The sequence below is a fragment of the Tribolium castaneum genome, chromosome 4, assembly GCF_031307605.1.
Source record: "Tribolium castaneum strain GA2 chromosome 4, icTriCast1.1, whole genome shotgun sequence".
Taxonomy (NCBI): domain Eukaryota; kingdom Metazoa; phylum Arthropoda; class Insecta; order Coleoptera; family Tenebrionidae; genus Tribolium; species Tribolium castaneum.
In genome coordinates this window covers 11,371,977-11,397,937 of record NC_087397.1, presented here as the reverse complement: position 1 = coordinate 11,397,937, position 25,961 = coordinate 11,371,977, and the positions used below count along the sequence as shown (strand labels likewise).

Genomic DNA, 25,961 nt, shown 5'->3' with positions numbered 1-25,961 from the left:
AGTTCAAAATTACCAAAAAATTAGGGGAGATACCTTTCGAACAGTCGAAAACAGTCGAAAACAGTCAGGCGTGTAAAATGCAATATTTTTTTATTTCATCGCGATTTTCTTAGGTGCGCGATAAGATTGCCCACCTAGTACTTATAGTATTTATGAAACACCTAGTATTTATAAAACACAGTACTATTTGAAAAATTCGTCTTCAGTTCGGAGATTTTCATTGAAATCGCAGAGAAGAGCTTTTGTCGAACTTGTCATTGGACAGTGTTTTCGGCGCCCGCCGCTGCATATGTCTGCGTTTCTCGCCATAATCCAATTACTCTGGGAAGAGTGCAGGTCTATGCATGGAGGCTCGCAAAGGAGCATCTCTCTTTGTAGTTTCGGATTATGATTACACGGTCGAGTCGATCGTTGTATAAAACCAATCTGTTGCGTGATTCACCGGAGTCGGGATCAGACATTGAATATCGGCGAGTTCTCCGGGCCATAAAATGCATCGCCGCCACCGAAGGGTGCATGCGCCGTCCGAATTTATAGCCGATGAAGTAGCGACATTAGTCGGCAGGTGTTTACCCGGTCAAATCAGTGCCCGGAGTCGGAAAGTAATACAGTGGTGACCGCGGGAGCCGCCACCTGCCACTCCGGACGCTGCTCCGGGCCCTCCTGCGCTAATCGTGACAAACGACCGGGGTTATTTCCTCGGCCATCCTCGCCCGACTTCACTCGATTACGTTACTTACCCCCTGTTCGACCGCCCAACGGCCGCAATACTTCTATCTAACTCGTGTTTTACAAACCTTTAGCCGACGCTTTGTTCTGCAATGCCGTTTTTGCAAACTTGGCTTTATCACTGTCAGCAGGACCTTTGAGCCCAAAGATAAAAGTCCAATATTTGCACAAAAAATTCCCCGTTTCATAGCATGCCGATTCCACCGGCTTTCATAGACCCACGACCCATACACTAAAAATACCAAAATGAAAACATTTGATCTGTTATTAACCAGTCAATCTATTCATTGGAAATATCATTTTTTTCAAACAAATTAGAGTGAGTTATGCTACAAAAATCATGCACTGATCCACAATTGAACAGTACGTACCTATAATTTATTTATGAAGTTACTTTTTCGTTCACCGTTTATTAATTTCAGTATTGATGGATTATTTTATTTAAAAAAGGATGTATTAATAGTCGTCATTAATACACTCTTTTTCATTAAGTAACTGTTTTTGGGAATTTGACGTTTTAATGATATTTTGATATAAATAACCAGTTATACTCATACAAATAAAAAAAAGTGACGACTAACATCATACATTTTAATAATCCATCATTATTTTTGGTTATTTATAATAATATTAATATTACAATTGATCAAATTTAAGAACGGAACAGATACATTGTTTATGTTCTGAACATGAGGATTTATATGCAGGTTTAAATAATTTTGGATGTTTTCGAATTTGTAAAATGTAATTGTAATTCGTAATTGTTGGTAATTGTGTGATGAAAGAGATAAAATTGGTTTTGATTTAATTAATTTCTAATTTTGTCAAAAAAATAAGTCTGCGGAAAAAATATTGTAATAAACTCGTTTGTTAATGGGCGATTAATAAACTCAACTATTAAAGGCACTCATTCGCTGTCCCTCGTTGTTGCTTTAAGCAGTTTCGTTTATTAATAAAGTAGTTTACTAAATAACTATTTTGCTACTCACAATTTGTGGGAAAAGCGCAATGTTTTGGCCGCTTGTGGCGGCGGCTTATGCGGTGTTGTGCATTATTGATGGCAATTGTCCGCTAGATTTAACATATTCAATATCTTGAATAACTTGCCGAGGAATTCTTTTCCGAGAGGATAAATTCGGCTGGTGTATAGGGCGCAGAATTTCTTTTGGAAGCGGCGCTTTTAAAGGCGGGGCGCAGCCGCCAAGCTCGTTTGAAGCCGCGGAGCTTCGCATGGCCTCGGAACCCCACAAGCTCACGCTCTTCTCACACACGTTCCAGCATCCGGAGTTTAGTCTATCACCATCTTCGGAGAGAGGTGGTAGTGGTCCACGTTCACATTCCGGGCGTGAACAGCACTTTTCAGCCAGTTGGGGCAACATGACACTGCTCTCGTTAATTACTTCACGTGCTTCCTGATGCGGTGTCGCAAGTGGGGTGCGAGTCGACAGTTCCGTTGCGACCACCCTAACGCACGCACCATGAGTTAAGACTGACTCAGTCTAAGAGTTGAACGATGGCGGTCTTTTCCGGACTTTTCGTGTTGTGTTTAGTGAGATGTGTGTTTGGGACGGAGACGCTGCCGACGGACTCGTCGGCACCCCTTCGATATGAAGCTCCAGATGATTGCCAGTGGTGGATCCGGGAGTCTGCCGTGTCTGGCGGGCAAGACGAAGTGGCCTTAACGTGTAATTTGAGGACCATCAACAGTGAATTCGACACGACCAATTTCAGTGTCATCCCATCCGAACACACCACTTCCCTCCGGATCGAGTGCAATGCGGAAATTATGTCCCGGAGTAGCTTAGACGACCGGAGTTTTGTCCATTTGACGAAATTAAGGGAACTGGAGCTGGAGCATTGTAAATTGGGCAGATGGCCGGCTGGTACGTTATTAGGACTGAGGGATTTGAGGAATTTGACGGTGAGGACGCACAACACCGATTGGCCGGCGATGAATTTGGATTTTGCGAAAGACAGCTTTATGCCGGTTCGACAATTGGAGAGGTTGGATTTGAGTTGTAATAACATTTGGTCGTTTCCGGAGAACATTTTTTGTCCTTTGATCAACTTGGTGGCTTTGAATGTCAGTGAAAATAGACTGCAAGATGTGAGCGATTTGGGCTTTCGGGAAAAAGCTCCCGGACTTCCACAACCGCTGATTAGTGTGTCTGATGATGATCAGCCTCGTAATGCTGAAACCACACGCTCGTTTGCACATCCGTGCAGTTTAGACATTCAGGTACTTGATACTTCATTTAATCATTTCGTTTTGATTCCGGCTAACGGATTCAGCGCACTCCGGCGACTCCGGGAGCTTTATATTCACAATAACGAGATTTCGATGGTGGCGGATCGTGCCATCGCCGGACTCAAAGCGCTACAAATATTCGATTTGTCTAATAATAAAGTAGTGGCTTTACCATCCGAACTTTTTAAAGACTGTTCCAATGCCATAAAAGAGATTTATTTGCAAAACAATTCGATTAGTGTGCTCGCTCCCGGACTGTTTTCGAATTTGGAGCAATTGTTGGCGTTGGACTTGTCGAAAAATCTTTTATCAAGTTCCTGGATCAACTCGGAGACATTCGCCGGTTTGATCCGCTTAGTACTTTTGAACTTGTCATATAATCGCATAACGAAATTAGAGCCGGCTTTCTTTAGGGACCTGTACACGCTTCAAATCCTCAATTTAGAACATAATTCCTTAGAAACTATTCCAGCCGACACGTTTGCTCCCATGAATAACTTGCACACGTTAATTATTTCCTATAATAAAATCACGTACCTCGACGCATACTCGCTAAACGGGCTGTACGTTCTGTCTCTGCTGGCGCTTGATAATAATCTCCTCGAGGGAATTCATCCCGAAGCTTTCAGAAACTGTTCCAGTTTGCAGGACTTGAATTTGAACGGTAACTCACTGAAAGCCGTGCCTCTAGCACTCAAAGATATGCGTTTACTTCGTACAGTGGATTTAGGCGAAAACTTGATCTCTAACCTCGAAGAGCCCGGTTTCCGAGGCATGAGCAACTTGTACGGCTTGAGGTTAATCGGTAATCAACTTCAGAACATCAGTAAACGCGCATTTAACGATTTACCAGCACTACAAATTTTAAATCTCGCCCGCAATAAAATCCAGAGAATAGAGCACGGAGCTTTCGAATCGAGTCCCAACCTCCAGGCGATACGTCTCGACGACAACGTTTTAACGGACGTTAGCGGTCTTTTCGCCAATATTCCCAGTTTATTATGGCTAAACATATCCGATAACCAAATCGAATGGTTCGATTACGCCCTCATCCCCAAAGGACTGCAATGGCTCGATGTCCACAAAAACAAAGTCCGGGAACTTGCCAATCGCAACAACTTGGAACTACAATTACGCTTGCAGACTTTAGACGCCAGTTTTAACAAACTAACGAGGATTAATGCCGCGGCCGTGCCCAACAGCATCGAGTTATTATTTCTAAACGACAATCTTATAACCACAGTCGAACCACACACTTTCCTAAAGAAAACAAACCTGACGAGAGTGGATTTATACGCAAATCAGATTGTTAGTATGGATCTGAACGCTTTACGCTTAACTCCGGTCGATCCGGAAAGACCGTTGCCCGAATTTTATATCGGAGGTAATCCGTATCAGTGCGATTGCACCATGGAGTGGCTGCAACGCATCAATAAATTGGATCATTTGCGCCAACACCCTCGTGTCATGGATTTGGAAAGTATTTATTGCAAGCTTCTGTACAATCGCGATAGCAACTATCTCCCGTTGATCGATGCCGAATCGTCGCAGTTCCTCTGCACTTACAAGACGCATTGTTTTGCTCTTTGCCATTGTTGCGACTTTGACGCCTGTGATTGCGAAATGACGTGTCCCACAAACTGTACTTGCTATCACGATCAATCCTGGTCGGCCAACGTCGTCGAATGTTCCGGTGTGGGCTACACAGAAATGCCTAGTCGAATCCCCATGGACGCTACTGAAGTCTACTTAGACGGAAACAATTTTGGCGAGTTGTCGAGTCACTCGTTCATTGGGCGAAAAAACCTAAAGATTTTGTACGCCAACAATTCGAACATTGCTGCGATTTACAATCACACGTTTAGTGGCTTGCGCCGCTTAACCATCTTGCACTTGGAGAATAACAAAATCAAGGAGTTGTTGGGGTTCGAATTGGCGAGTCTGGAAAATTTGAGGGAGCTTTATTTGCAAGGAAATATGATCCACTACATTGACAATAGGACGTTCCTGGAATTGAAGCAATTGGAGGTGTTACGTTTGGACGGGAATCGCTTGAATTCTTTCGAGGTGTGGCAATTTGCATTGAATCCATATTTGGTCGAAATAGGATTAGGGGAAAATCAGTGGTCTTGCGAATGCCACTACGTGGAGAAATTTAAGTCGTGGTTTAAGGTAAACCACGGGAAAGTGCTCGATGCTGGTAAAGTAGTTTGTATGTTTAACAACGTAACGAAAGCTGTGGGCCCCCACATGGGCGATTTCAACGCAACCGCTTGTGCTGCCTACACCGGGGGCACCCGAGCCATCGTGGAAACCCAAGTTATGAACGACTATTTGCCTTTACTCCTCGTCACAATGTGCGTTTTCCTGGCCAGCGTTGTGATCGTTTGTGGCGCCTTTTACTACCGTCGCGAGTTACGCGTGTGGATATACTCTCGGTGCGGCTTGCGAATGTGCTACAAGACCACAGCTTTCGAAGAGCAGCAAGACAAAGACCGCCTTTTCGACGCCTACGTCAGCTACAGCGTCAAGGACGAAGCCTTCGTCAGCCAGGTCCTGGCTCCGGGCCTGGAGTCCGGCGATCCGGGCTACCGCTTGTGTTTGCACTACCGGGACTTTAACGTGTCCGCGTACGTCGCCGACACGATAATCGAAGCGGTGGAGTCGTCCCGACGCACAATTATCGTCCTTTCGAAAAACTTTCTCCAGAACGAGTGGTGTCGCTTCGAGTTCAAGTCCGCCCTGCACGAAGTGTTGAAAGACCGGAGGCGACGCCTCATTTTCGTGGTCACTGGCGAGTTGCCCCAGCGGGATTTGGACCCGGACTTGCGGTTGTACTTGAAGACGAACACAGTGATCGAGTGGGGGGACCGCCAGTTCTGGCAAAAACTCCAGTTTGCGATGCCGGACGTGCGAAGGCCGTGCTTGCACCAGAGGTCGGCCAATATTTACGCTTCGGCGACGCCGTCAAGGAGTCCGGTGCTGCCGCCGCCTCCGCCGCCCGGAAAAATGCCACCGTTTTTGCATCATCCCTCCAGTCTGCCAAGAGACGCTCGCAACATGCCCCATCCTCTGTGGGCGTAGCGGATGTTCAGCCGCAGGTGAGAATGCTTCCATATATATTTGCTCAACGCTTGTTTACTCGGATACGATTCGTTTAGCTTTGCAGATGCTTCACGTATTGTTTTTTCGAACTTCACTTTATGAGTTTTTTAATAATTTTAATAGGTATTTGCGTTTCAAAGGCGAATTTTCTTCCGTTGAAAAGTATCTAATAAGAGGTTTATGTCGAGTCGTGGCAACAGGCGAATAGAAGACACAATTTTAATATTCAAAATGTACAAACGATCTCAACCCAACTGAAGTTTAATGTGATTTATGTTTATGGTCGTAACTTCTATTATTATGCGTTTTGTATCGGTAGTAAATTTTAATATGGCAAACTTTACACACTGTGAAAAAACAAAGCCATAAAATTTAATTACCTAAATCGCTTTAACTATTTATTCATGAGCATTTGCATCTAATTACCAACAATAATATAAAATGATGGTAACTTTAAAACTACTTTTTGATCAGCTAGTCATATACTCTCCTGGTGTGGAGCCAATTTCAAACTTCTATCATTCATAATCTTATTACAAAGTTGGTCGATTCCAGTTTTCCATAAACTATCGGGAAAAATGCTTGCTTGAGCACATTATTATCGTCACTTATAGCAAACTTCTTATAATTTGCTAGACCAAATCACTTGTTTGGGGCGGATGTACTCAGGTCTGCATCAGATTAATAAAATAAATGTTAAAAAAATAGGCAATAGGGAATTACAGTTTGGTAAAATATTAGAGTAAAATTCGTTTTTCCTCATCATTTTACTCGTATGTAGTAGAAAATATAAAAAGCCGCGCCCTTAGACCTAATAATAATGTTTGGGGGGGTTTTTGGGTTTCAGTAAATCTGTGTGCAACTGCAAAGTAGTGCTTTGTTTGGGCTGGAATCCAGCACATACAAAGTTATCGACCACTCAAATAGTTGCCCGTATTGATTTTGGAATTATATGTGTTTCAACTAACAATAAAGTTGTCACGTTTGTCAATAAACACAGATGCGTAGCTCGATAGTAAATAATTTGTTATGGTGTTAGACAATAATACGCTGGGATTTTCAATTATTTCCCGCCGGTGTCGTTATTTTTTCATTAGTGTAAACGTTGTGGGAAATTGTTTGAGTTTCCCGTGGTTGGTTCCGGATGTTGCCGACTCGAATCTAAGGTAAATACGTAAACAATAAATAATAGAAATCCTGGATCAAGTCGTGAATTGGAAATTAAATTTTATAAAGTAAGGTTGAGGGATTGTCCTCTTGTGTCTTATTGTGCTCTTGCTTCGGCGGCGGTGAATGGAAGCTCTAACTATAGGCCGACCCGACCATTGTGCATTAAAAGGATAGGAGGAGCGAGACACCCTGTAAAGTCATACAAAGAACCAGGTTTCAGTTTAACTAAGTTCTTTCGGCCGAGGTCGTTGCGAGACAAATATCGGTTGACATTTTTCGAGTGCACATATTATGTATGAGGTACAGTGCCGTGTAAAGTACTTGGCAAACAAACCCTAAAGAATTCTAGTCTCCGAGTGGGCATGCCTGGTTAACTAAACAAATATTTGGCTTCCACTACAAGGGACATTATGCAATATCGGCGATGGGTACGAACCGAACGGCATTAATTGTCACAGGAATGCCGGCGATATTTTATCGTGACACTCTTGTTCTCGCGTTTTTTTGCTTTATGGGGTTGTTTCTTACGACATTATTGCCCCGCGGCAGTTGGCGCTACCGTTTACAACCAGAGAATTATGAGCAAGGGCGAGGCCTCATACTTGGAGCATGACTTTCCCATTATATTGCGAGGCCGGGTCCCTATCGAATTCGGGCTTCACCCCTTACCTCACTTTTCTTCGCAAAATTTGTTGTTATTTTGGAGTTCTCAGGAATTCCATCGTTTGGAGCTACAGGGAAATGGGTGGCCAAATAATTGGAAAACGCATCCATATTTTTAATATCTGTCAATTATTTTTGGGTAGTAATAAAGCGATCAGTAATAAATTCGATTTTGATCAGTAATAAGTGATCAGTATTTAATTAACTTTTGCACAGTAAAAAATTTAAATGAGAAGTAAACCACGCACAGTATTTTATTTATTAAATTTGCCCAGTAAAAAAATCGTTTACAGGGTGCTCAAAAACTGGCGCACCAACTCAGTGGTACGCAGTTGAAAAGCATGTGTAGATTACGGGAAAAATCTTAAAAAAATTCCTAGTCATATTTTAAAAAATCTGGAGCTGCAAACTTAATTTGTTAACTTCTTCAGTTTTCATTATTTTTTAATGTTCCTATGTTTCACACTAAGTAATTCTAATAAAACGATGAATAATTATTTTTAAATTTACTATCAGACAGTTTTTTTGATTTAAAAAATTTAAAATTCATCAAAAAAATCACAATTTGTAGATGTGCCAACACTGGGAATTATTTCTTAGGAAACCGTTTCAAAAATAATTTTTTTTTTGTTGATCAAATTCAATTGCGATCACGACCGTTAGACATGGTTGCCACATATCATTTATTTAAAATTAATCATTTATCAATAACTTTAACAGAAAGAATTTTTTTATTATTTTTACCTTTACATGTAAACTATTCTCTACCACACACCATTGAGTTGGTGCGCCGGTTTTTGAGCACCCGGTATGCACAGTATCTAGTTTCAGTTTAAACAGTTTAAATAATAAACGCTCAGTAGTTAGCTTGCAGGCTGGGGCTTCGCCCCAGCAAACTAAAAGGAAACATACCCCTTGAATATTTAAACTCGAAATATGGAATTCTACACCCACTAGTTTTGAGATGAAATTATTATTTTTACTTTGCATTTATCATTTTTACTGTGCATTTATTATTCTTACTGTGCAATTATTATTTTTACTGTGCATTTATTATTTTTACTGATCAAAAATACTTGTTTAAATAAAATACTGTGCATTTAATTTGTACCGATAATTTCTTGTATTGCGAATAAAGGATGAATATTTTTGAACTTTGAAGTTGGATCCGGGCCCGGAGTCAGATCCCCTTAATCAGTTTTAGTTTTAACGGTTCATAAAAAGAAAAACTTCGTATATACGCGCACGAAACATTGATTTGAAAGAAAATAGATGTCATAAAGCTAGCAGTTCAAAAGCAGGGCGAAGATATAAAGTGAATCTTCCATGGCCAGGGTCTGTGATTATGGATAATGGATCCCGAAATAAACTAATCGCATCTGTCGTCTTTCAAGTGCAGGTATAAGTCGATGTCTCCAAACGCATCCGGTCCTTTGGCAGGCACTCGTTTCAACAATCACACAATTTGCGATTTTATGCCCAGGTGAACCACTCGGGGTCCGGGACATAAAAGACAAACGTCGAAACCAGCTCAAAAATATGTCTTTGTGTGGATTAGAATTGGTAAAAGAAGATGCGGTTGGCATTGTCGGGGTCTGTGCTGGTCGTTCGTTCAGCCATCGATTATTCGATTTATTCGAGACGTCTCACTTTTGAACGGTTTACTACTGGAATTGCTAACTATGGTTTTTTTACGAGAGGGAGCGGCGACGTTGGGTCTATTTCCGGTTGAGCACGGAAATGACCTGCCGATAGTCAAATGATGATCAGTTCGCTAACGATCCGCATTGTACGAGATCGGAACTGTAATCCCTACGTAGCTTCATTTATTCGGGATTCTATCCTGCTGCCGCCGCTCTGACCCCGCCAAGGGTCGCGCTTTATGAGCCCGACTTACGTCGAACGAAAATAAACCGTTTCCCGCTTGATGAATTGATAAAATTTTATCAAGTTAATGCAGAAGTGTCGGGAAAGACGGTTTTATCAAAACAACTACTCCAATCGGAGTCATCCAGCGGCCTGCAGGTTCAAAATATAAAACAAATTCTACGTTTTTCATTATTTTTTATTCTGACTTGTTGAGCTCTACTTCCAACACTTAAATGTAAAACATTTTTTGAGTAATTTTTAAACTAATAGTTATGACTAAACTGAGTTCACGTCGTTTTACAAGACGAGCCGCCGCTGGAATCATCCCCAAGATGGAAACTTTTTCATTTTATTGTAACGTAGTTTGCTGGCACAGTAAAATTTCGAGCGAAATCGATACAACATGATTAATTCATTTAAAAATGAGAATGTAGAGCGAATGAAAAGGGCAAACCTTAGGGGAGATATTGATGTTTTATGTTTTGTTTTGTTTGTCGCCGATGATTCCAGTGCTTCTTTGAATGTCACCCAATTTTTGTGCTTTATGTTGTCAACAGAATTGATCTTTTGTAAACAAACTTGCCATAAATTAAACTTGACAACAAAATTAAAAATGTTGATGCACAAAAGTCCAATTTTTGAATTTGTGTGAGTTCTCGTGTAATCCTTTGAGGAGGAGTATCAAAAATACGTGCGAAATTCGAAGATGGGGAAGCTTTGTGTGGCATAATTGCCGTTCTGTACTTATCGCAGTCCTTGAAAGTTATGAAGTCGCTATCTATCAAAGTTTAGCAACCCTTGAGCAGTGTGCGCTAAATATTAAATGCTCTAAAGCGGAAAAGGTTTGCCTCTTTTATTATTAACAGTTTTTGCCGTTTGAAGCGCAAATTAAATTTTGTTCTTTGAGTGTAACAATAATTATTTTGTTGATTATTTCGCAACAGCACGGTAGCGTAATTAGTTTGGAAAATAAAATAAACAATCAAAAGTGGAATTCAGCATAAAAACATGGGACGTCGCGATTTCAGAGGGAATTTTAATTATTATTTATCTTCCCCTCGTTCGCTTCTTTCTTTATTTACTTACTACTGGTGGCAAATTTCAGAGGAACCTTGCGTTGATTCTGGGGGAAAATAAGAAACACCTGGACAGAACCGGTGTATGGCGTGTGTTTTTATTTGATAATTTCCGTAACAAGGGCATCTGTCAAACGTTGCCTATTTGCATGTGAAAAGCTCAAGTATTGTGGAAGGTTCTTTGTTCGGAACACGTTTGTGGTGGAGCTAACTAGAGATTAGCGAGTCGTTTATACATTAATCCTTTATGAAATTCAGTCGAATGAAGATAATATGTGGCTTCAATTTAACAGAAGCCCAATAATATAGGCGGGCTGTTTGCAGGCAGAATGAGAAGATGTCACAAAAGCGCTCCTATAACCTTCATGTCGACTCGAAAAAGTAGACGAAAAGAGGAAATTAAAACGGCAATTTCAGTTAATTAAAGAATCGGTCCGAATTAGGCAGCTTGCCTTTGGTTACTCGAATAATCTTTAATTAATTAAAAAGTAAACGTATCAGTCGGGTCGTTTTTGACGTGATTAAAAAAGTATTAATGAAAAAGTTGAATGCAATCTATTCCGGAATTCAATTACCTTTAAGAGAATTTAATCTCGACAAATGAAACTGAAATTTGTGCTTGTGAAGGAGTTTATAAAAAGGACCTCCGGTCGTCCATCAAGCCCAGGATTTCTGGATAATCGGGCCTAGGAATTCGCCTCAAACAGGCGCAAAGGGCAGGTAATAATTCCGCTATATAAATTTTAATACATATTTATGAGACCGCGACAGATACGAAAGCTTCCAGCCACTTTGTAAAAGCTCTGGCAGGACGAGCCTCAAGCACGAATTTGCAATCAACTTAAGTACACGTTCACATTAAAGCACATCAGACACAATTTTTCACTCTTACACATAAATACCTTTTGCTGCAGGTAATTGCCAAGTTACGTCAATATATGGCGCGCGAAATATAAACGCAACTTGCAAATTTATTCCACTTACGCCCGTCAGTTTTCATTTGCGCGACAAAATGACAGTGCTTTCTCCGTTTCCTAATTTAAACACAAACGCTTTATGACTTTGGTTTTTTCACAAACGTTCTAATTCACTTCAAAAATTCCGGTTTGCCGCCGGCTTATTAAACAATTTCTTATAAGCAAGCACGACGTGCTCATATGTCCCAGCATTTTACTCAGTTAATAAAACCGTTACATAAAAAAGTTGCGGCTTAATGGAGTTGGGCTCTGATTAAGTCATTAAAGGTAGTTTAGTTAATGCTAGCTTTTGAGTAATAGCTACAATCTTAATTCGAATGCCATTAGTTTGGTCATGTGATGGTTTCGGTATTTCGAAGAAAAAAACATATTACTTTTCACGACTTGGTTAAAAACTACATAAGCTTGCAGCGTTGTATTCGATATGAGTTTTCATTAAAAAGCGAGCGCATGTGTGTTGCAGAATTCTTTCTTGGTCGGAGGCAGCGAACTGTGAAGAACGAGCACTGACTTCGTTATATCTTTCTGTGGCGCCACAACAGATAAATAACTTTTCCTACACTTTTTATTGATCGCAATTTCGAATTTCGAATTTGGAAGGGCAAAAACGCCTTCGACTGTAATAAATAGTGAACATAAATAAGCTGACGGGTCGAATTAATGTAACCAAATTTATGGATTATTTTATAAAATATCGCCGGTGGTGTGGTAATGTTACTGTAGGTTTAGCTACACCGAAAATAGGCAATTTCACTTTGAAATTGTATTCAAATTATATTTAATTTCTTTCATGAAATATGCATGTCGGTTTAATTTGTTTTGAATTGTTTTGATTCGAAATTGTCGATTTACTTTTTACTCTTTTCAACCTTGCGTCGAAAGAACACGCGATTTTTCAGCGAGCTGAATCAAAGAGAATCGACAGATTGAAAAAATCTGGCTTTGCTGAAGCGTTATGGAGAAAACGAACCTGAAGAAAGAAATACAAATCCGTGAAAGACTATTTAATCACTTATCAAAATGATATTTATTTGGAAACGATCGAAATTCGATAAATGTGCTTTATTCTGTTGCCCTATTTTCCCTCACTTCAAGGCTAAAATGAATTAGGACGGAAACCTTGTCGAAAAGAGAGATTACAGATAATTGCCACCCTTAGGAACCCACTGTTCCAATAACTTCAGGATTGATAACATTTTTGAAATTCATCCAAGATAAACACATTAATTCGCCTTTAATGGTCCAACTAAACAACTAGCTTTTTGTTGCGTGACGGGAAGACTTTACCGAAAAATATGGAAGCTATTTAAATGACAGAAAATTGTCCGGTTTTGATATATAACAAGTTTGGTGGCCACCTGTGGTCCACTGCTCGAGAAGGCGGTTTATAAGAGAGCTATGATAAGTGATGTCAAGCACTTAATTAAACACAAGCCCGTTGAGATCAAACAGATCTAATTGCATCTCGAAAACATCACACGAGAAAAATTCGATAAAATGGAGCGCCGTTGACTCATTACTAATTAAATCCATCATTTCATTTGGGATTATTCATTCAAGTCGTTAAATAATTTAGCACAAGACGTCGCAAGCAATTTTGATTAAATCGAGCTTTAGAATATCTTCACAATTGATGTCTATTGTGGATTAAATTCCAAATTGGAAATATAATACTTGTCGCGTCTGAAAGGTCGATAAAACTATGCGCTGGAGCTTCAAATTAACATGAGTTTTGACAAGAATTTACAGATTTATTGTTTATTCGAAAAATATGCAAATATTTCTTAAATCACGCTTCGTCGCATTGTTTAAATCAAAAATTTCGCTGCTTAGCTCACGAGCAAGTCGCGGATGTGTGGGTTTTCGAGGGGAATAATTTATAACAGTGATTATAGAGCCGTCATCTCGAAAAGTGTAATTTGCTCGAATTGTGGGTGTTTTTTGGTTAAACCGTGTTATAATTTTTCCGTATTTAGTGGCAGTCAAAGCATGAATAAAATAATTACACATGTAAAAAAAGGTAACGCAGGACGTGAGAAATGGTTATGAAGCCCCCCGTTAAAAGTGATTATTAAAGTTTTTCGAGGTGGAAATTATCAGCCTAATGCAGCACATCCGCTTCTTGTTAGACCTGTTTAGTTATTTGAAAGCATCAAGCCGTCAAGAGGCCGGCCTCAGACTGTTTGTTTTTTGTGTCACCGAAACGTCGAAGACGAAATTTTCAACGGCTGTCGCCCTAATTGAAAAATATCAGTTTACCGCCGAAATACTCCCCAGATTTTAATTAAAAACTCCCGAAACAATTCACGCGACCATTTCGGCAAGCACCTGCCCAGTCAGCGTGACAGCGCAATTCCGACCTTATTATTAATTTAATCTGTGGAAGGAAAGCGATGGACGGCCGATTTCCTCGTTAACATTCTTGATGGCCGTTAAAGTGGCGAAACACAAAAACGGCCCACTTAAAATTCATCTCCGGATCCACTATTTCATTCCGAACAACCTGTTAAATGGGCCTCTAATACTAATTCAAATTGTCAGGCAGCACCGCCCCTTCCAGGCTCAAAACGCAGGAACTATCATCGGAGGATCTGAGACGTCGGTAGCAATTAACATTAAGGCAACGCGGTTGCCACGTTCTAAATTATTTAAAATACGTTATAAATCGTCCGTTATCGCACATCTAGTGTTTACGGGAACAATGGCGCTGGATCTGCTTACAATGGTCTATATATCGCGCACAGACTCCGTATTTGGCCCTTCTTTTCTATCAAAAACAGCCCCACTGTTAATTGCCGGATCGCTAAAGTGTTTCTTTTTGGAACAATCCCGGTCTTAAGTGGTTTTATGTACAGCCGGGACGCTTTTTATTCCTTCAAGTATAATTAATTAAAAGGGTACGGTTAGCGTTATTTATGTCAACTCTTTGAGGGCACCTCATTCCAATGCCACAACAATCTTCCCCTTATTAATATGACCGCTTGCTTAGAACGCTATTAAGTTTAATGTTCGATATGTAGAACAATGACCGGCATCAGTAATGACTGAAGTTTAGGTATGCATTAAATACCACCCTCCAAATAATGATCGTATAATATTCCACTTATCCTTCGGCAGATACGCAATTAATGTCTAAGAAAATTTACTTCATTCAATATCGATCCCAATTTTGAGACCCTTTCCATTTTCCAACACACACTTTCGCATTCGATTGCCTCAAATCGCGCCTTTGTAATCCCTTTTTTAATCTTTTCACTGTGTTTGCCACTTAGGTTAATGGTTTGTTTATCTAATAATTTTAGGTAAATGTTGGAACCTATTTTCGCAAGAATCTGCATTGATTCTAAAAAGCCAAAAAAAAAAGCAATTTCTGTCATTTATGTAGGTAAACGGTTCTCTAAAATTTGTCTGAATAGAGGAAACAAACCGAAACTCGTTTCAAAGCATATTTCTAAAGTACAATGTGACTTTTTCACATTTGATTGGCACAAATTTCGTCTTTGTAATCTCTTTTTTAATCTTTTCATTGTGTTTCCAATTCGGTTAACTGTTTAGTGATTTTTTCATCTAAAAGTGATTCGAGTTGGCGGAATGACGGTCGCTTTGTGAATTGTTATTTCGCAATAATTTTTAATGTTACTGATTATTGTTTTTTATGAGTAGTAAAGTTTGCCTAATGACCAATTAAAAGCCACGTCAGTAATCACAATAACACTCCCCTCGATAACAATATGATTGTAATAAAGCTGTGCTGCGACAAGCCCTAACAAAAAAATTATTAAGCGGAATGAGTTGTAAGTTTTTGAGGGCGCATTATTAAATTATCACTCTATAAAAATTACAAGATTTTATCGTGATTCCTTTGTGAGTGGCAAATCGTTTGTTTATTGGCTACCGCTTTTTTAATAAGTGGAACGGATTGGTACGGTTCTCGCGTTTATCAAGTATAGATTAACGAGTAAAATTCCGTGAGAGAGATTTTCAGATATGCGAGTTCCGAACAGATGAGTCGTTAAGATACAATTAAGTGTCGTTTCAAATAGGAGTCATAAATCGTCCAGGTTCCTTTTATTAGGTGCCCAGGTCTAATTTTCCTTTCGCACACCTTTGTCGTTCCCAACAATGGTATAATTTTTGACAAACGTTCGGTCTTATGTGGTGTCACAAACACAAAAACGCAAAACGAAAAATAAGTTTTAATAGGAACAATGGCTTTTCGCCCAGCCGTCGAAATTATGACGGCGTTAAAAGAGAGCAAATTGGTTCTCGACTCGGATGCCTGGAACTTAATGGTCCACTTGAGTTTTAATTTCGAACCCTATTCGGGATTATTTCGCCTTGAAGACACGCTGGGGCAATTTTTATCTAAATTGTAAATTATCACAACATAAATATTTACCCCACGGTGCATTTGGACATAAAAAGGCTTATCGCGTTCATATTCAAACGACCCACTTGTGAGAATAATTTAATACAGCTTGAAAAACGCTTACAATGTACATACGCATACATGGACAAAAAGATAATCTGGTTAAAATAGCACAAAACACTGCAGGGTGACAGATCGCCGGCCAAATCTCCTCCAAGTGTCCGACCCTACTTTGTCCTTGCCTTCCCATATCACCATCATTACCTCGCATCAGGAAATTTGTAAAGTGTGAGGACCACCATTGTTTTCAGCGACCGTTAATTACATGCGATGTATAGAGTTAATAACGAATTTATAATGGCCACCGGCCATTCATTCCAACTAATTATCCCGTGCAAATTATAAAAACCAGGAGAGCTGACCGATTTTTCGTTTTGTTTACACTATCCAACAAATTTTCGCTTTTTCCCTTTTTTGAACGAAGGGGTTGAAATGACTAACAGGTCTGGTTTTACCAGGACACGTTCTGCGACCGTTCTGCTTTGTCCTGATTTTTTCATTTTTTTCCTGTTTTTCGTTTTTCTTTTCGAAATAAACGTAAAATACGGAAATTAAGTCTAGCACTACAAAATTTTTGTCTTTCTCGAGTTTTTAGCACATTTTCCATCCCTTACACCCGGTATTTCAGTTGACGGTTAAACCAAATATATTTTGGTTAAAATCTTGGGTAAGATTTACCATAGGTTAGTTACCCAAGCACTGAAATACCGGGAGTAAACCTATAACTATTTCGCAAAAATTCGTTATGAGTAAAATTACACAAATAGGCCTAAAATGGTATTATTTATTATTTCTATCTTTTTCAACTTCAGGTCAAAACAAAACTTTTTCGATGAATTTTGTAACACTGACTAGAAAATCAAATGATTGATTCAAATTGATGTTATTTTAGCTTTATTTTTGCGATTTACGCCCGGTATTTCAGTTGATGGTTAAACCAAAAACATGCTAGTTACCAATTTATTTCCAGGTTTGGCGTATTTCAGTGCCTGGTTACGAGTTACCCAAGGTTAAAATATTTACCCAAGGAATTGTGTCAGGTTACCAACTTTGTCAGGGTTACGCCCGGTATTTCAGTTGATGGTTAAACTAAAAATATTCTGGTTACCAATTTATTTCTTGGTTTGGCGTATTTCAGTGCTTGGTTAGGTTAAAATCTTTACCAAAGGAAATGTGTCTGGTTACCAGCTTTTTTCAGGGTTAGTCATACTCATGCACAGTGTCTTTGTTCTTTTAACCTATTTTTTTTCCGAGATTTAACGCCGTTTTGCCAGTTTCTGCGACTCGTCCTTGCCCGTGTTTTAATGAGACTGTAATTACTTTATACGAAGCATGATTGCTGTAGATATTGCATTTTAAGGAACAATAAAAAAATCACGAAAAAAATAATGAAATCAAAAACAGATTCCTACTTTTCAACGCCAATCCTAGCGCGCAGTGTTGCCAAAAAGCTGAGAATTTAACCCAAGTTCTACCAAAGCACTGAAATACGCATTCATAGTTAAAATCTTGGGTAAGATTTACCATCGGTTAGTTATCAAACATTTTAACCAAGGACTGAAATACAGAGAGTTAGTCCGTTTGAATGCTATTTTGAAATCTTAAGCCAAAGCTTTGTTCGATTTGTTTTAATCGATTTAGCTCGTCTTTGAACGAAATTCCTTAAAGAATAAAGCAATTATTGGCAAAATTTAGTGTAAAACAAACCGACATGTCACCCATTTAAACTAAATGGTTGTTATTTTAGCCTTCTTCGAGTCTTATTGTATTTGAAGTACCTAAAAACTAAGTTTTTATTACCTAAAATAAAAATCATTAAAATTGATTGAAATTATTGATATTAATTTGATTTGATTTTAATCAATTTAGTTTATTTTGGATTTAATAAAGCTCATTTATCTTGTAAGATTTTATCAAAACATGCCTCAAAATAACAAAAAAAATGAAACTGATGTTTGCCTGTTTCACTCAATTTCGTTCGTTTTTGAGCGAAATTTGTTTAAGAATAAGCTGACAAATAACAAAATTTGATCGAAAAATAAGGTATTTCTATTTTACAACTATTAAACACGTTTTTGGTTTTCTTATTTAAATAAACCGAATTGATACGTCATCTAGTTGGGTGAAAGCTCAAAAATAACATTTTTCTGTTTATGCGCTTTATTAGCACGTTTTTAACAAGGAAACGTAATTATTTCATGAAAACTGTCAAGAATAAGCAATGAAATCGTCGAAGAATTTAAGTAATCTTCAACTTTCCCCATGAAATTCAAAATCAAAGAATTTAATTAAAATTCATTTAAATAAAAAAATATGATTTCCACCCCTGCCCTTTTAAGAAGGGATTTTGGTGTTCTTGTAGGTGAAAGAGGCCTATTTTGGTGTTTCGGAATCCTGAAAAATCTGATGTTAAATTCATGTTATTGTAATGGCTGCACCTTTGGCGTTTTTGTCGGGGTGCAAATCGATTATGAAGTTTTTTGCGGAATCACGTCGTTGGTCAGCCCAAATCGAGCGAAAGCGCCGGGATGATGCATTCCAAGGGTGTATATTGGTCAATGGCTCATGAGTGTTTATGGGGCGTATGACCGTAGACTTCACCCCAATCTCGAAAAATGGCTCAGTGGTGTTTCCAATTAATTGAGATGTGGCCCTCGAAGTCGAAAGTTATCACAACAAGTTGGTCCATAATGAGGTCTCTGCATAGTTTACGATTTTCCGATAATTAATAGCTTCCCTCGTTATGGTTTATTGGTCTCTTTCTCGGAACACATAAATAACTTTGGCCGATTTTAAAATTTCCAACCGTCGGCGTTTGGTTAAAAACTAATTTATTTTCGTTTAAGCTTAATAAACGTCACTGAGGGTCGGTTTTGTTATCTTTTTGTAGTTTAAAGGGCGATTTTCTCAGGCAATTTCGGCGCTCGCATACAGATGGTTAGACAAATGTCGACTTCACCCTTGAAATATGATACACTCGACGGAGTAATGTATGCATCCCCTCTGTACTGATATGTATAAAATTCTCAAGGAAGTCAACGAAACCCCGCCGAGACGACTCCAATTCCTATTAATTTTCCAGCGATACTGAAACAAAAACCCTGCGAGATCTTTATGATACATAATAATGGCCGAGGGTAGTTTAGACTCATAATGGCGTTCAAATTTTCCAAACAATACATTTGACCGCACTATAAAGGGTGAGTCCAACAGTAAACGCAGGGCTCAACGATACGTATCATTGACTCACACAATGCAAACTCGCGATTTCGTAACGATAACACGTCCTGTACTTCCTCCTTCAACACATACGCGACATATGGGACATTATTCAAACCGACTGAACCCAACTATTACAGCCATGCACGAGTTATCTCCAATTTTATATGTAATTTGATTATTCTATTCATAATGACGATTATTCATGATTTCTGACAACGGTTCAAGCCGTTTCGAACACGGACATAAACCTATCGAATTATGACACCGACATACCGGAAAATTTCGTTATTTATTAGCATTCGCATAATTAAAATAAACGATTTGTTTGGGTTAAGTCCAATCAGGACTTTGGATTGATAGAACAACAAAGTTAAATGGTTTTAATCGTCCGTGGTAGTTAATGAAAAATGTGGTTAGTTTGGAATTGAAGAAATCCAGCCTTTTTTTTAACAATCTTATTTCAAGTCCATGTTTCGAGTATAAATTTACTGTGAAGACAGACACCAGTTACTAAGAGAATTATTGTGAAAAAACGTACCTCAAAAAGTTATTTTTATTAAAATTTAAATTGTTAGGCATGGGTGTGAGACAATTTGGATTTTTGTTACTAAATGTTCACTGGAATGGATTATTAGTTTATAAATGGATTAACTATTATTTACAATGACAAACTGATGAAGCACGCGTTGTGCATGAGACTGCGTGTGAGCTTTGTTAAAAAAGTAACTATACCTGAAGGCTTCATATTAATTTCATTAGATGCCACCTCATTATATACAAATTTTCCAAAAGAATTAGTAATGTCTGTAATAAAGAAAACTTGGAGATTTTACGAAAATTATTTAAATTTACCAAAAAAGCTTTTTTAGTTAATCAGTTTTCTTTTCGATTGCAGTTACTTTCTCTTTAAAGGTGAATACTACCAAAAACTTGGTGGTAGTGTCATGGGTAACCCTGCATCTCCAGTTTTAGCTGCTATTGTAATGGAATTTATAGTTAAGAAGGCCTTAACAAAAATTACCTTTGAAGTACCCTTTTTTAAACTTAACGTAGATGATTCAATACTGACCATACCCAAAGACATGGGTAACACCACCTTAACAACTTTTAACAATATACATCCCAAAATTAAATTTACAATAGAAACTGAAGACAAAGATAAAATACCATATTTAGATGTTATTCTAATCAGGAAAGAAGATTTCAAAATTCAAAATTTACTTTTTAGAGCTACTAGTTTAAGTCATGACAACTTTTTAGAAGAGAATCTAGAGAAAATAAAGAATATTTTGAAATTTAATCAATTTACCAACTATTTTATTAAGGCTCGATTTAATATTTTAGTTCGTAATAAACACAATAATAGGAATTTTAATAACATAATCACAGATAGACTAAATAATAATAACAAACCTTATTTCAAATTTCCATTTATTAACGGTAATACACATAAAATAAGAAATGTTTCCCGGATTTTAAAATTGCCTATTACATATAATATAAAAACATTAAATTCTGTTTACACCAAACTTAAAGACAAATTGCCAATTGAAAAAGTTTCCAATGTCATTTATAAAATCCCATGTTCTAACTGCGAAAAATGTTACATAGTAGTCTAAACAAAAAAACTTTTAAATAACCGCTTAAAACAACACAAACTCTCAAAAACAAGACAAAACCAGTTTAGCCGTACACTTCAAATCTGGCCCCAACTTTAATATCAAAAAACCGAAATATTAGATCATGAACATTCATACAAAAAACCTAACATTAAAGAGATTATACATATCAGAATTACAGACAATATTAATTACAGAACGGATAATGTACACTGAGTAAAGTTTGCAGTAATTTAATAAATAAATTAACTTAACATGAAATTCAAAAATTTAGAAATAATAACCCTTTTATCTTTTTCTTTTTTCTTTTTCTTTTTTCTTTTTCTTTCTTCTTTTAAGACAGCTCACAATTTAATCATCTCTACTTCCCCGTTTTATTTATGTACTCTACTTTGTTTAATTATAATATATTATACAAAAATTAAAAAAATAAAGAAAGAAAAAAAATAACAAAATAAAATTGCATGTATTATTGTTCTTTGATGTAATTAGATTTAAGGTGACATAAGCATGGATGTTAAAATATTCAGTTTTTTAGTTTTATTATTTGAATTTGTTGTAACTAAATCACCATGTAAGAATGAATTGACAGTTTTATATACACCATGCATCTTAATAATTTCTATTTTCTCGAATTCCAACTTGTTAAAAAAAACTCTTAAATGGCGGTCTCTTGTACATTGCGTGGTTCATCAATTTGTCATTGTAAGTAATAGTTAATCCATTTATAAAGTATAATACATTTCAGCAAACTTTAAGTAAGAGAAAAATTCAAATTTTCTCACATCCATGCCTAATAATTTAAATTTTAATCAAAATAACTTTTTGAGGTACGTTTTTTGTAATTCACAATAATTTTCTTAATAAGTAACTGGTCTTTACAGTCATGAATAATAGTAAACGTCGACTTGAAACAAAATTGTTTAAAAAGCCTGGATTTCTTCATTTCCAATCTAACTTCATTTAAAGGTAACAAAATTTTTTTACGAGGTAGTGTCTTAATTTTTTTGTGTTTTGACAAAATTATGACAATTTTGGCTGTTAATACACAACCCATACTTAGTAATAGCCGGTTTCAGCACCCTTTATGCCTCACGAAAAAGCTCCCTGACTGTAATTATCTTTTTCCCTGTTTTATTAAGTGCGTATATCATTTAAATTTAAATCCACTGTTAACTCTTGTCCTCACCCCTTTTACACTACGGTATATTTATCACAACAGAACGTATAATTTTGATATTACAATTAGCATTTTATTATTTGAAGAGCGTTTGGAAAAAATCTGGTTTTTGGGGTCGTGGCAGATGGTGATTGGTATCTTACAATGATTATTAGGTCGGCTGATATTTAAATATTTATTTGTGAGAAAAGAGGCTAGTCTTCTAGACAAATCAGTTTCTATATAAAAATCCCTCCCTTATGGTTCGAAGTTTAATTATATCCGACTGTAATTAAATTTCTAATAAATTCGGCCCCCGATGGTACGCATATTAAGGAGGCAAGAAGGATCATTGTTAGCTTAACGATGGGATTGTTGAACGTTAATACAAGTCAGGGGGAGTATGTTCATTCCTTCCAGAATCACGAATCGCCATAAAATAAAGGCACCAATTAACGCAGCTGCGTGCAAAGTGCGTGCGTGTGTCGAATTTCGATTGCTTTCCACACCATTATTTACCAGTTTGAAAATTTGACTGGCTTGTTGCATCCCTGCGGACTCCAAAGAACGAAACAAACGATTAATGATATCAAATAGGACCGAACAGACGTATTAAAAAGGCAATTAACTTTGTAACTCCAGATGGTAACAGGTGTCGATTGTTAGTAATAATTCTGGTATTGTGTGCTGGTGATAAATTGTTGCTTTTGCGTGATAGTGTAATCACGAACTAGACAATACAGCAAATTATGACAAAGGGATTTTTATTAATGATGCTGCAATCATTTTAATTATTCCGGGATAATTTATGGAACGGTGGTACTACGCCACGCGGTGCAATTTAATTGTTTCAGTACCATTTCCAGCTCTCCTGCACTTTGAGCTTTTAGAAATTGGAATCGAAATATGCCTTTGAATCGCTTGTATCGCATTAAAATAAATCACATCGTCTATAATTAAACGTTCGTAATAACATGCTAGTTTGTTAGACAGTAATGGCACTTAGTTCGTAACATTGTGCTTTTGAATATTAAATGTTCACCAGAGTTCAAACACGATTCCGTCGAATTAGGATGTCGACTTTCCCCGATTATAATAATGTGTAATATAAAACTTGCTTCATTACAGTGATGTGCGTCAACTAATGTGAAAATTCCGTTCCACTAATGATAAAGTGTTTGATTACATTTGCTGATACTGTTCATAAAAATTTTGGTAATAGCATCGCTTGTAATTTGAGTATTTAACGGGACACGTCGTGCTTTTACGTCTAAAAAAATGTTGGTGGTGTTTGTGATCCTAATTGTTTTTTCTGTTTCAGCGATCGACAGCTCCAGCGTGCGTTTTTGACGAATTAAATTCGGAGATGGACGGTCTTTCCTTGGCTCCCGAGGTGACTGTGATTGTGATATTTTTGTGAACTTTAATTATTCTAAATAGATGGCCCATTCGTGTGAACGGGCGCGTTTCTAGTTAATTATTGTTGTTATAATTTATAAACAAAGGACTGAAAAAGTTTGAATCGAATTTAACTAAAAAAGTTATAAAGTCAGTCTTGATATATCAATGTTCTTTACATACTGCTTCATGAGCTTATTATTAATAGGTGTATTGAAAGAAATTCTCATGTATTATAAATATTTCAATTAGTTCAAACAGTACTGTGACGTTTCATTTATCGATCAGCTAGTAAGGTTTTTCTAACTTTAAACGGGTTTTACGTTGTTTTATACGCCGATTATTATTATTTATTTGCCGCGTATTACAGAAAGGTTGTGATTTGTGTATTTCCTACAGAACTTGTTATTAGTATTTTAACAGTATCCACAACGATATTGATAGACTTAAGTATCTTGATTGGACAAGTCGACATTTGATCGTTCCGTTTTGGTCAAACACCAATTTTTACAAAATCAATAAGTCATCACCAAATTATTTTTAGTTTTGATGCCACTGGAAACGAAGCGATCAAGTGGAGGACATCCATGATTTACGATTCCTAACTTAATATATTGTAATATTATTAATTGTATATACTGTGTATAAATAATTTAAAGGTATATTTTCATCAGAAATCCCAAAGCACACTATGTAAATAGCATTATTATTTGCTTATTTGGAACGTAACTTAAAACAAATAAAATTATTTAATTTTAATCGAGAGTTTTTATTTCATCCGAGCGCAGGCTTCTCTTTTATTTCGTGTTGCAACTAGCTGCATGTTTAATTATAGCTAATGGAAAAGATGCATGTGTAGAATTATTTGCTCTATACAGCCACTTTTTTATTTCCCCTCTTTTGAACGGATGTATGAATTTATATCCCCCATTTTATTACGGCGATGTTTGATTAACGAGAAAATGTAAAGACATACGAATTTAATTTTCCTCAATATGCCCACTGCCAGTGCTTTAGAGTCGTAACAGATTTTAACAATATGTAACCCAAAACCTCAATATGAGATCATGTGATACAAAGAAATTCGCAATAAAAAAGGAAAAAATGTAATATCCCTAGAATACATACAAAAAATTGTTGAAAAGCTCGAGGAGAATAAAAAATTGCATTAAGCGCGAACGTGCTGCCGTATTATTAATAAAATGGAAGTTTCAAAGAAAAAATATCCATTTACGGCGGAACATGGGCAAGTAATTAAGCCCAAGTTTAGAAAAATCGTTAAACTCTCCAGTTTTGTGACATTGCACGTGTTGTGTTTTTAATTATCCTGAAAGTGTTGTAGCAGATTATAAATCTCCCGGTTGACGGTCTGTTGTCGACTGTCCTGTCCTCGAGTCGGATAGCATTTTGTTGCTGAAATTTTGTTATTAATTTATGGTCGGTAATGAAATTGCGGACATGTCCGGTTTATCAAGCGATATGGATCCTGGCACCGTGACGACAGCATCAAAAGAAAACAGGTTGGTGATATTAGCATGGTCGGTATTAATGAAACGATTTAATTAAATTGTTATCATCTCTATCGGACGCTGCCTGACTCCATAATATATAAGGGGTTTCAAAAAAATAAAGTCGTGGTCACTAAGATGAATCGTTACATTCAACGCTCAAGACTTGTTCTTTGTTTGTGCCACCATCATACATCATAGTGTCCATCTCTCGACTAGACATCGCATGGCCTTGGAACTTTAAACACAAAACGGAACTTTGTATTCAGATGGTTTAACAAAACGTGCGATCCCTAATATCCCGTAAATGATGAATGGCCCAACTTGCAACCTCAAATTTATACAGGTAGGATTTGCCGCGTTAGCGCCCGGTTTTGATTGAATTATTAATTGGGTCAATGGGGCCATCCTCCTCAAAATACATTTTTTTTACAAGTTTTCTGATTTTAAAAAGGTAGTAATAAAGCGATCAGTAATAAATTCGATTTTCATCAGTAAAAAATAATAAATGATCAGTATTTAATTCATTTTTGCACAGTAAACAAGTAAACCATGCACAGTATTTTATTAAAATTTGCGCAGTAAAAAAATCGTTAATGCACAGTATCTGGTTTGCAGTTTGCACAGTTTAAATCATAAACGCTCAGTAGCTAGCTTGTAGGCTGGGGCTTTGCCCGCGCGACCTAAAAGGAAACAAACCCCTCGAACGATTAAACTCGAAAATGTAAAACTCGAAATATGGAATTCTACACTTTCTAGTTTTGGGATGCTATTATTTATTAAGCAGTT

The 25,961-nt window shown here is 37.3% G+C and overlaps 1 protein-coding gene across 1 annotated transcript; it reads left to right on the top strand.

Moving 5' to 3' along the window:
* The first annotated feature begins 1,955 nt into the window (after nucleotides 1-1,955).
* On the top strand, nucleotides 1,956-24,423 carry Toll-6. The gene is made up of 2 exons (XM_966906.4): nucleotides 1,956-6,078; nucleotides 23,588-24,423. Exon 1 carries the CDS (start codon nucleotides 2,243-2,245, stop codon nucleotides 6,059-6,061), a length of 3,819 nt encoding a protein of 1,272 aa, XP_971999.1. The 5' UTR covers nucleotides 1,956-2,242; the 3' UTR covers nucleotides 6,062-6,078; nucleotides 23,588-24,423.
* The last annotated feature ends 1,538 nt before the right edge of the window (nucleotides 24,424-25,961 follow it).

What these genes read in the sequence shown, in the direction of transcription:
- Toll-6 (XM_966906.4), top strand. Translation starts at nt 2,243, where the DNA reads ATGGCGGTCTTTTCCGGACTTTTCGTGTTGTGTTTAGTGAGATGTGTG.